This window comes from Tachysurus fulvidraco, chromosome 16 (assembly GCF_022655615.1).
Source record: "Tachysurus fulvidraco isolate hzauxx_2018 chromosome 16, HZAU_PFXX_2.0, whole genome shotgun sequence".
Classification (NCBI taxonomy): Eukaryota; Metazoa; Chordata; class Actinopteri; order Siluriformes; family Bagridae; genus Tachysurus; species Tachysurus fulvidraco.
The window spans coordinates 2,017,501-2,030,000 of record NC_062533.1 but is presented as its reverse complement, the minus strand read 5'-3'; the positions used below and the strand labels follow the sequence as shown (position 1 = coordinate 2,030,000).

Sequence of the window (12,500 nt, the reverse complement as noted above, 5' to 3'; positions counted from 1 at the left end):
GGAAGGTGTCTATGGGAGTGTCTCCAATCAGCTTGAAGAAGAAGAGATGCTCTAGACACTTCAGTCCAATGGACCGCAGAGCAGGGAGACGCAGTAACAGCTTAGCAAACCTGACAAAACACACACACACACACACACACACACACACACACACACACACATTTACAACATGTGGCAGACGCCCTTATCCAGAGCAATGTGTTTAAGTCTTTATCATAAATACGTTAACTCTGTTTCACTAGGTTTCAGACTTAAAAACACTGTTAAATGTTTTTTTTATTTTTTATAATAATATTCACACACACACAGCAAACAGGGGAGAAAGTCCTAGTTCACAACACACACACACACACACACACACACACACACACACACACACACACACACACACACAGAACAGTTCCCTAGACTCACTACTACAAGCTGAGATGCAGTGCTGCTCCTTCCACAAACTTTATATTTATCAACTTAATAATATGACATAATAAAATGGAATATTTATTAGCTGTTCATTTTTAAACTATGTTCTCATGTTTGGTTCCATTCTGTGACTTCCATGGTTCAAAACATACACACACTCTGTCCACTTTATTAGGAACACCTGTACTGACTAGAGAGAGTTTATCTTTGCCAGCATTGTCTCAGGCTCGGGTTGTTCAGAAATTTTATAATTTTGTAAAGCTGCTTAAGACCGTGTGCGTTGTTAAAAGCTCTTTGTATGAATGCTTCAGCACGGTTAAAGTAACAGAGATCAGCCTTTGTCTTCATTCTGATGTTTGATGTGAACATGAACTGGAGTTCTGGGTCTGTATCTACAGCATGTTCCACATTGTGCTGCTGCTATCTGATTGGCTGATTAGAGAGCTGCATGACTGAGCGCATGGTGAGAGTAGATATTACCCAGAGCTACCAGTATGACAAAGTTTACGTTAGAGCTTGAATTTATTTACACATGATTAACATGTTATGGCAGAGATTTTAAATCTTGTTCCTGCCTGATATGAGGAGTGTGGAAATGCAGTGTGCTACCTGCCCGGCTGGTTGGGATATTTGTGCTTGGTGTAGGACTCCAACGAGGCATATACTTTTTCTCTAAGTACCTCCACCTCAGCTGGGTTCGACAGGCCTTTAGCATCTGCAAGCACACACACACACACACACTTAAACACAATGGTCCTCATTTATGAATTTAATTGTAAATCATTTGGTAAAAATCTTAAATCATTGAAGTTAAAATAATTTGTTACGTATTTTGGAGCATTTACATAAGAAATGTGGTGTTTGTGAAAATCCTCTTAGTTTTGAAAATTCTTTGTGTACTAAGTTTTGGAAATTTCCATATAATTCAACCAACACACAGCAACTCTTGTGCCCTGAGTTTCAGTGACATGGGATAAACTTTGTTGAAGATGAGCGAGTGAAATCTTTCTCTCATGTTCTTGTGCTTGTCTGAGATTCATCAGTGAGGATTTCTTGCTACTGAAATGTTTTAAAGAGAGATAAATGTCACTATCAATTAACTCACATCAAGTTTTTACATACGTTTACTATAAATCTACAAAGACTGTTTCAATAAAGTTAATAATTTAGTGATGATTGAATAACAGAATGAAACCTCATCTAGTGTCAGTCATTAGTTCATTAGATTCATTAGTTCACAGTCCGCTCCTCCAAGCAGAACATATAACTCCTTTAGGGGCTTTTTACACCTGGTCACTTCCTGCGTTTTCTGTGATCCGATAGCTACCCGACGGTAAAAAGACCAGGTCTAAATGCCCTCCGAAACGTTTTGGAGACGGATATAAACCCGATGGTACAAACCCCTTCAGGAGGTGGTCTGGGACGCGTTTCAGATGAAACTGGACAGGTGTAAATGAATGTGGTTGTTCAAGTCACATACGTCAGCGCTAAACTCCTCCCAAACGGAAGTACGTCACTCGCAGGTGACTCATGAGTCGCGCATCGCGCCAGAAACAAACATGTTTTCCCACCAGCGCTGCTCCGATCTTTCACCCAGGCGTCTCGTTACTGTAGGTCTTAAAATGCGCTGCTGCTGCCAGCGAAAATGCAGCAAACAGTAAATGCTGTTTTTTGTAGCAACCGCATACACCAAAGTGTGTTCCATTACAATTACCCCGGAAATGAGGTGAAATATATTAGCATTTTGGGCGGGAGTAAAAAGATCGGATCGATATCCGATTCGCCGAGACGCGTTTATGTGGCCTGATGTAAATGGGACAGTTTTAACAAATCAGACGGTTATCGGATCAGAGACAACACACGGAGTGACCGGGTGTAAAAAGGCCCTTTATAAAGGAGTTATAAGGTGCATGTGGTCTTTCCTTTTTAATTCCCACTTCATGCCTGTCTTTGTGTGTGTGTGTGTGTGTGTGTGTGTGTGTGTGTGTGTGTGTGTGTGTGTGTGTGTGTGTGTGTGTGTGTGTGTGTCTGTCTGTCTGTGTGTGTGTGTGTGTCTGTGTGTGTGTGTGTGTGTCTGTGTGTCTGTCTGTCTGTGTGTGTGTGTGTGTGTCTGTCTGTCTGTCTGTGTGTGTGTGTGTGTGTGTGTGTGTGTGTGTGTGTGTGTGTGTGTGTGTGTGTGTGTGTGTCTGTGTGTGTGTGTGTGTGTGTGTGTGTGTGTGTGTGTGTGTCTGTGTGTGTGTGTGTGTGTGTGTGTGTGTGTGTGTGTCTCACTCACCAGGGTTAAAGAGAACGATGGCTCTGAGGCAGCCTAGCTCCGTCTTATCCATCTGCATGTCCTTCATCTTAGACACTAGCTCAGTCAACACTCTGTCCACACACACACACACACACACACACACACACACACACACACACACACACACACACACACACACACACGCAAAAATCAGTGCAATCCTGTCTTGTTAGCTTAAATGCTTGCAATATTAAATGCAGGAATGACAAAAAGACACATCGATCCCTCTGCTGTTTACCCTGCTGAAGTCTCGTACTCCTGTTTGAACAGTTTTATACATATTGAATACAACATATTCACTCAAAGTTCACAGTCTTTTCTTTTTCCTTATTCTTTTTCTCTGTTAAAACAACGAGTGCAGCCAAAACTGCACAGCATACAGCTAGTGTTGGGGCAATAACTGAAGCATTTACATTTTTACAGTATCCTGTGTAGTCATGTACACAACGTTCCTTTTTCTATTTAAATCGGATTTAACTGAAAATATTGGACATTAATTTCCACCACAACTGATTATTATTTTTATTACTATTTTGTAATTTATATAACATGTCAAAGCTGCTTAGTCGCAAAGCTGCATCATTAAAAAAATTGTGTTAACAATTCATATGAGTCTGTTCTTTAAAACCTGTTAGCCAAGTGTAAAGTGTACATGTGGGGTATGATGATCCGTCGAGGGCAGGATTCACATTAAATACTGTTTCTCAGAGTTGCTTTAGTGTGAATATGAATTCACATTTAGATTCATGGCATTTGGCAGTTGCCCTTATGCAGAGTGACGTACAAAAGTACGAAATCATCACTTAATCACCTGAATATGATCTGTGTACATATAAATACATTTAGTGCAAATCTTTTTATCCAAAGAAACTTATATTGTGGTGGCGAACAAACCTGTCGAAAATGGAGCCGACTCCTGCGCTGTGTGCGCTGCTTCGGTGCACGTGGAGACCTGTGGCCAGCAGGATACCATCTTTTACTGTGACCGAGCGATGTGAGAAGGAGGCGATGAGCAACTCGTTCCAGCCTGATGAGAAGAAGAAAAACCAGGAAGTGAAAAAAAAATTATCGAGCAAAGAGAGACACAAGTCAAAATGTTCTCTTGTGTATAAGCAGCTCTTAACATTAGTGTAGCATGTAGCAGTGTGATGTTCTGCAGTGGTGTCTACTGGAGCAGCTGGGAAATATCTGTAGAGCACAAGATTGTGTGTGTGTGTGTGTGTGTGTGTGTGTGTGTGTGTGTGTGTGTGTGTGTGTGTGTGTGTGTGTGTCTGTGTGTGCGAGGCTTACCTGCTCGAAGTAGAATGACCTGATTATCCAGGGGAAGGTCGGAGAAGTGCGGTATCCTTTTTGCCCATTCAACCAGCATGAAGAGCTGCTTGTCTGCAGCCTGGCAGATGTTAGTGACTGGGTCATTTGTCTGAGAGGGAAAGAGATGGACAGACACACAGACAGAGAGCATTAGTATTGAGTTACTGAACTGGCTTGTGTAAGTAAACTTTATAGGGATGTAACCAAACATGAGCAGTCACTGTTGTTATTGTATATTTATTTAAGAAGGTTTGGCAGAAAGATTCCCAGGAGAAGAAAAAATCTGGACATGAGGGTTTTACTTTCATTCAGGAACAAGCAAACGTAGCTTGTGGGACAAATGGAGAGGCAGTGTACAGTATTAACATGATAGTAATGCCACTGAGTTAGTAGTGCATTTACAGAACTCCTTCATTCTGCCTGGTTATGGCTGTGAGTCCACTGATAATGTGCAAATAAGACCAATCTGAACTCAATTGAAAGGGTAAAAACCGGTCATCCAGTGTTTCTAGGATCATTAGCAATAGGGTTCATACAGAGTTAAGGAAACAACGTCCAGTTAAAGCCACACCAGCAGGAATCCTGTATGTACACTATTACAGTTACTGTAGTAAAGCTCTGGACTGAACACTGTGGGAGGATGTTACAGTATTCCAGCTTAATGTTGAGTCAGAACAAAAGAAAGTACACCCTCTCATGATTTTATGTATCAAGGCCAAAATAACAACTGTGTAGTCCTCACCAACTACTTTAAACAACCAAATAACCTGAGGGGACAAAAATACACCTCAGATTTCAATATGTTGTCTTTGTCGTAGAACATAAAGAAGCAGCTTTAGCAATAATAACTGTTAATAAGTGATTTGTGTAGTTCTGAGTTCCTCAGTCGCTCACACAAGCCCAGATCATCAGCGTCTTCTCTACCATGTGAGACGGTTATGAGGTGTCCGTGCATGATAACCGGTCTTCTTTAACTTGGACTCATTAGTCCAAAAAATATTGTTCCAAAGTGTTTGTTCAAATGTAATTTTACAACTCCTGCTCCATATTCTTTTTAAATAGAAGGATCTTTTCCTAGCCATCCTTCCATAAAAGTCATAGAAGGAGATGACTAACTAAACTGAATGTGTTGGCATGTACACTACAGGAATAGGAGCAGTAGTTGTCTTGAAGGCTCCAGGTTATCTCACCATAGAACAGTGAAGTTCATGGTGTTTTGGTGATGGTGTAATAACTCTGCACAGATTAAGGAGCAGTAACTTGAATCTCTGATCTTTGTGGACTTTTTTCTTGGCATGATTGAGACCCACATGCGAGTGCTCCAGATAACCAAACTGTCTTATTGTCACACTTCTTGATGATGTTTTGTCTGTCTTGTTTGTCTTGTCCTGCACTGTTTGCACCAGGTTCCACAGATACACTTTATGTGGCTAAGACTACTTACATGTCCTTAGCCCTGTCTTTGTTTTATGTAGCACCATGATACTGGAGAAACGTCGTCTCATTTCACTGTGTACTGTAACAGCTATATATGGTGTAATGACAATAAAAACTTCTTGACTTGACCATCTCAGGCGTCATCGGGCATCGAGGCAGGATACACCCTGGACGGAGTGCCAACCCATCACAGGGCACACACACACTCTCATTCACTCACACACTCACACACTACGGACAATTTCCCAGAGATGCCAATCAACCTACCATGTATGTCTTTGGACCGGGGGAGGAAACCGGAGTACCCGGAGGAAACCCCCGAGGCACGGGGAGAACATGCAAACTCCACACACACAAGGTGGAGGCAGGAATCGAACCCCCGACCCTGTAGGTGTGAGGCGAACGTGCTAACCACTAAGCCACCGTGACCCCCCGATAATATCATAATCATAACATTAGCACATTGTGTATTCATATTAGTTTTCAACAGAACAATTTCAAATGATCCTCAATAACGAATTAGACTAAATATTCTCCCTTAATTGTCTCTGAATGCACAGACTCGTTAGTTCAGTTTGCAATAGAAATGAAATAAGAAATATGGCAAATCATTAATTTTCTAAATGCACATGCACTAGAAATGGTGTGAGTCCACAACCATGGATGTGGTCACAGCTTGCTAGTGTTATAAGAGATATAACATGAACTCTATGCTCTAGTTAAGGACTTACAGAGTTTCCCTGACTGTCATCTGTGTGTGTTTCAGTCTTGGGTTCCACTGCAAGCTCAGCATCCAGGATCTTCTCCACAGGCATGTCTTCATTATAGCTGCTGGTCAACTCCACCTCATTATCGCTCTTCTCCTTCCCACGCTGCCTCTCTTCCTGAACCGCTACAGTGAGCCAGGAGGGACAGTCCTTTTTAACAAGTATCTATTATTTGATACAACACTTGTATTATATCTGAATGGATGCATTTGGTGTTGCTTTAGTGCATATAGTGTAAGTACACACACTCACACACACACACACCTTCCCGCTTCATGCCCATGGCGAGACACTTCTGGTAGCGACAGTACTGGCAGCGATTGCGCTGACGTTTATCGATCAGACACTCCTTATTTTCTCGACACGTGTAGGTCAGGTCTTTCCGGATGGTTCTCTTGAAGAAACCTTTACACCCCTCACAGCTGTACACACCGTAGTGTTTTCCTGCATTCACAGCAAAGTAAAAAAACTTGTAACTCATAAAGGATAGACGAAATGGGATTAGCTAGACAGCAAAAAAAAACCTGCACAACCCCAAATGTAATTAATCAGCACAAACATGGTATTAAGTGATACATGACTTCTGTTACCTGCCACCAGTAGGCCTTATATATTAGTCCTTATTGCTACTTATTATATTATTATTGGTGCACAAACAACTCAGAGGCAAAGATGGACATACATTTGACTCGTGTGTGTGAGAGAACACACATTATTTAGCAGTGTCACACATTATTTAGGCTGTCACAGCACCTGAAAAGGCCAAAATATTAACTACTGACTACTGTATCAGAAAAGCAGAACACACACACACACGTTCTCATCACTGCAAAATGTGAAAAGATGAAAATGTAAATGAAACGGCTGACTTTCTCTTCTGAGAAAACTCAGATGCACGACATGCTGTAAGGGTATCAGGTTAAGGCTGGAAGTGGAATGTGCTCCGATGTATACAGGAACGTGCTGGAACGCAGCACATTAGGGAAGAAGGATACAGCTCACTGTAGGCTGAGACATTACAGAACAGTGAGTTATCTATCGCTCTGTCTCTACAAACACAGTCCAACAGGACATGTCCAGGAATGGCACAGGATCTTTCTGCTCTAAAGAGTTATACAGTATTACAGGTAGGTGCCGTGGTAAACAGAATGTGTACATTAAACTTATATGAGTTAAAGTAAATCCCAAAAGGTTTACATGAGGGTTTTTTTTTATGTGTATATTTATAAAGACTCTTTTCTATGCTTTATTATCATTAAAAATTAAACTCTGTTTATTTGCAGGATTTGGACATATTCACTATATGGGAGAGTGTTGTTAATATTTTAGCCCAAAGCACAATGTGCTGATTGCATCATTACCTGAGGAGCGATCACCACAGATGGCACATATGTGCTTGGACATAGAGCCGGGACTGGTGCACTGGTAGCTACTGATGTTGGCCAGAGGCAAGAGACCAGGAGGAGGCTTCACATCTTCTGAGCTGCTCACATTGTTCAGAGAGTTCATCTACATGATGGACGGAGGGAGGGAGGGAGGGAGGGAGAGAGAGAGAGAGAGAGAAGAACGGGTGTTGAATTACATCAGCGGGCAAACAGGGGACCTGTGGGGTTTCCCCTCTCTCCATTACACTATAAACACAATTAATCCATCTAGTCCATTTATTTATCCATCCATCCATCCATTCCTCTCACTCGTACGCTTTCCCTCACTCTGTTGCCCACACTACAACTGCTCATATGTGTACACATATTTAGTCCTTTTTGAAGACTAAAGGCAATTAAATGTCCTCATATTCACCTTGTCCACACACAAATACAGTTTTATAGCATTTACAGAACTAGAAGTCAAACATTTATATTAGTTTCTGCAGTTCATGTTAGGATTAAACTTAACAGTCATTTTAGATCAATGGAAAACTAACTGTGTCTGTACAGTGGCTTGTACAATGAAAACACAAGTGGGACGAGCCACAATGAGGCCAGCTGAAGGAGTCAAAGAGGACGGTGGTGGGGGAGAGGAGTGACGGAGCAACCACACAACCATATGAAGAGCTCTCCATAAATGACGAGTGTATCTGAGGCTGGAAACAAACTGTTGCTAAAGTAGAGGCATGTGGAACCATATCAAAGTTCAGGAATGATGTCAAGACCATAAAGGATTGCAACAAATACTCTCTGAAACAGTCCGTGTCAAAGTCAGTCTGTAATCGTTTAAGGAGCTTGGATACGTCTGCACTTCCCTGTACATTCACAGAGCAAAAGTTGATTAAAGATCATATTATTATATATTATTATTATTGCTATAGAAGTTTCTTGTAATTTCCTGATATTAACATTTAGATGTTCATCTTTTCATCTCAAAACCCAAATGTCTTCCAATACTACAGTTTACACTCAGCACATTATACACTACACATTCATGTGGTTATCTAATCAGCCGTTAGTGTTGCAGGGGTACATGAACACGCATGGACACTGTGTTTCTGTCTGTGATTGTTTCTGTCTGTCTGATTGTTTCTGTCTGTGATTGTTTCTGTCTGTCAGATTGTTTCTGTCTGTGATTGTTTCTGTCTGTGATTGTTTCTGTCTGTCAGATTGTTTCTGTCTGTCAGATTGTTTCTGTCTGTGATTGTTTCTGTCTGTGATTGTTTCTGTCTGTCAGATTGTTTCTGTCTGTCAGATTGTTTCTGTCTGTCAGATTGTTTCTGTCTGTGATTGTTTCTGTCTGTCTGATTGTTTCTGTCGGTCAGATTGTTTCTGTCTGTCAGATTGTTTCTGTCTGTGATTGTTTCTGTCTGTGATTGTTTCTGTCTGTCTGATTCTTTCTGTCTGTGATTCTTTCTGTCTGTCTGATTCTTTCTGTCTGTCTGATAGCGACTCACATGGTCTTTTACTTTCTTCAGTTTCTTTACCTCTAGTATTTTTAACCAGGAACATTTTAAACTGCTTTCTCTTACCCTCAGATTACATTATGATGACAATGGAAATGTGGACAGAACTTCTTCACACAAGGACTCGAGCAGCGATATGGGTTTTAAGAAGACGTATATTATTTCTACTACATGGCTCACTGTGTATAAGGGAATCCAAGATATTGTAATAAATTTAAGTAAGAAGGAAAGACAGAAGTACGTGTGCTACCCCAGAATCCTGTTGGCAGTCTTCAGCAGGGTTAAAAGTGCCAGCAGACACTTACAACAGAACCCTGACTCAACATGAAAAGTAACAGCAACCCGTAGCAAATCTGCATCTTTATTTCATCATAAATCCTTGTACTTTAAATGATCACTCTTAAGCCACATTCATAATAGACTCATTTTAAATGGACAGGCAGGAGCAGTAATGTAATTATTACTTAACTTACTTATTTAATTTGGATTTTAGACCTGAATAAAGCCCAGAATTCCCATCTAATATTACACCACTAGGCTCTCATGTGTCTGTAGCCAGTGATTCATCATATTAATTCCTCCTGTAAATGCTCCCTCTACATCACATGTTGATGATGTTTAACACCTCTGCAAAACATCTACAGAGAATCACGTAATAAAACATGGGATAAAATCTACATTATTCTCACCTCGCTTTCTGTCTTTGTCTTCACACTCATCATTCCCTTTCTTCTGCACTGCACCTTACTCTCTGTATCTCAGTATAATCCATAATATAATGTTTTACTCTACAGGTATAAGGCATATAGAACCCAGCGTTAGCAGATACAGGATTTAGTACTTTTACCTGTGGGCTGTTGAGGGCGCCAAAGCCCATGGCAGGTGTGGGGGGTAGTGAGACAGAGGGCGAGTTTATAGGGGAAGTGATGACCGAGTAGCCCATAGCCGAATGAAGGGGACGTGAGGTGCTGATGACGGACGAGTGACCCATCATGGAGCCCACTGTTGGAGGCTGTGAGAGCGAGGAGTTAAGTGCCCCAGGTGAATCTGTGGGAGGAGAAAAAATATTCATGCTAATCTGATAAACTGTAAAAGTACTGAGTAAATGATAGTATCCATGCATCTCTCCTACACGACTGATCTTAAGCCCTATTCAAACTGGATTAGTTTACATGGGCAGATGGGGAAGAAAATGTAATTATTTCCTGTTTACGGCTGGATTTTAGTCTCTCGTCCGAATCTGTCAGTATTTACTATAAAAAAATATAAACTTTTAATTTGAGTACACTTTGCTCCACATAAGCCTTACAGATTTTGTCTGTGTTTAAAATGCAGAACAACAAACAATATATAACAGGATGTGAGGTCCTTACACAGGGAACTGTAACCTACTGATGATATAGAGCACAGCCTATACAACCAACCAGTACGTGTACACCGCACACAGAGGAGTGATGATCAACCGTACGCCAAAAAGTGATGATCAGTCATACGACAAAAAGTGATGATCAACTGTACGACAAAAAGTGATGATCAATTATATGACAAAAAGATTGAAAAAAACTTCAGTCTCCTTCAATCATAATTACATAAACAGTCCACATGTCTAACTACTTCTACATATAACTCTAATGTCCAAAGTTATGTACTGTATTTTGAAGGAAATTTTGAGGAGAATGTCAGAATTTCACCAATGTGCAATAATACTGAAGAAGTAAAAGTAGTTTATTGGATAAATCTGGTGCATTACAGGCAGAATGATACATCATGACCTATTTAAATCCACTCACACACTCACACACTGAATCACAGGATTTACAGTGTCACGTGCAGAAAGTAAAGTACCAGTGACTGTACTCTCTGAACCTGACTTCCCCTTTCCTTCCTCACGGGTCACAGAAAACGCAGCGTATGCATACAAATAACAAGCATTTCATGTTTGATTTTCATTAAGAGCGCCTGGGTGTCAGGCAGCTGCTAATAAAATGTGAGGATGTGACAAATAATGGTTGTGAATCTGGGAGAGTTATTAACTCTAGAGACGAACTCACTCCACATTACAGTACACGTTGTGTTCCAGATGTCAGTCAGATAGCTGAGTGGCTCCTCCTCCCTGCGCTCGCTGACTCGCTGACTCTGACTTTGGCTTTTACTAAATGTCACACTTTGATCCTGAAGCAAGGCCAGAAGACCTGAACACAGCACAGACTCTATACAAAAACTGGAACTTGGCCAACAGACGTTCAGTAAATTCTGTGAAATTCCAGAGTTTCTGACATGACAGGAATCCCACTCATTTCCTGATGGCAAACAAACTGCAAATATTCAGTGACCTTGGCACGGCGGTGTTCCAGCATAATGAGTCGCGCTGGAACGTGTTGAGCGATGCATTAACACAACATTTCATACTGTAGCATGTACAATTCAGTGGCCATTTAACTGCCATCTTGGAAATCTTTTATTATTATTATTATTATTATTATTATTATTATTTAATTGTGTGTATATGGTTCAACTTTTGACAGTACAATTTCTCGAACGCTTAAAATGAACGATGTTTTAATACATTATTACTGTTGTTTTGTTTTAAATTTACACTGTGGAATACAAACAGTCAGAAAGTTTCATGACTTTTAAATCAATTCTTGCTTAGTTTAGAATTCGGGATGTTCTGAAATTTGTATTGGTCTGATTGCTCACGAATTGAAGACAACCGTAGAGACTTTATTGAAAACACAGTCATATAAAATAAAGACTTTATGACTTTTTCTTTCAGAATACGGCTGTTAGATGGTTAAAACCACCAGCTGTTGTGATTGGTCCTGATGAGCCATGCTTCCGAGCCTTTATATCATCTACACCAGCTGGCTCTGGGTACAGTGAGAATGTGCTGTGATTGGTCAGCACAACGGAGCTGTTGTACAATTGGCTTGTATAGTGAGTGGAGTTGTGATATTTGTTGGTTTGTTTGCAGACTTATTGAAATGTGTTTGTGATGTTAGGACATTTTTGTTAAAAAAATTCTTTCCATTTGATTTATTTGTGAATTTATCTCCTTTGTGAATCTCCGACTCTGATCGTGTGCAAATTCTTAGTGAAGTCGCTTCATTTCTGTTCACCTCATTACATTTATTTGGGGATGATTATGGAGTCCTTTTATTTTATTTAATTCTACCCCATAAAAAATAACCCACATATGTATATGCCAGTCAGAATGGAAAATTCTACCTTGGTCCTGTATAGATACTGTTGTTTATTCATTTTACACAATAAAAACTAAAATGTGAATACAATTAACTCTAATTATTTTTGTGTCTTAGGATTAAAAATATTTTTAAAATGAGGATTTCAGTGGAATAAAAGTGCAAAGACTTCT

The 12,500-nt window shown here is 40.3% G+C and overlaps 1 protein-coding gene across 4 annotated transcripts in view; it reads right to left on the bottom strand.

Moving 5' to 3' along the window:
- The window catches only part of rxrgb (retinoid X receptor, gamma b), a 32,590-nt gene that overhangs the window by 395 nt on the left and 19,695 nt on the right, over nucleotides 1-12,500 (bottom strand). For 2 of the 4 annotated variants that reach the window (XM_027154324.2, XM_047801310.1), the window contains exons 2-10: nucleotides 9,972-10,171; nucleotides 7,593-7,740; nucleotides 6,484-6,675; nucleotides 6,196-6,356; nucleotides 4,007-4,136; nucleotides 3,611-3,743; nucleotides 2,696-2,787; nucleotides 1,030-1,135; nucleotides 1-110 (exon numbers count right to left, since the gene is read on the bottom strand). The exon at nucleotides 1-110 is cut by the window's left edge and continues 395 nt beyond it. In XM_027154324.2, the coding sequence (XP_027010125.1) occupies nucleotides 1-110; nucleotides 1,030-1,135; nucleotides 2,696-2,787; nucleotides 3,611-3,743; nucleotides 4,007-4,136; nucleotides 6,196-6,356; nucleotides 6,484-6,675; nucleotides 7,593-7,740; nucleotides 9,972-10,171 (1,272 nt within the window). The remainder of the gene's footprint in view (nucleotides 111-1,029; nucleotides 1,136-2,695; nucleotides 2,788-3,610; nucleotides 3,744-4,006; nucleotides 4,137-6,195; nucleotides 6,357-6,483; nucleotides 6,676-7,592; nucleotides 7,741-9,971; nucleotides 10,172-12,500) is intronic. The other 2 variants (XM_027154325.2, XM_047801311.1) reach the window with 1 other exon arrangement.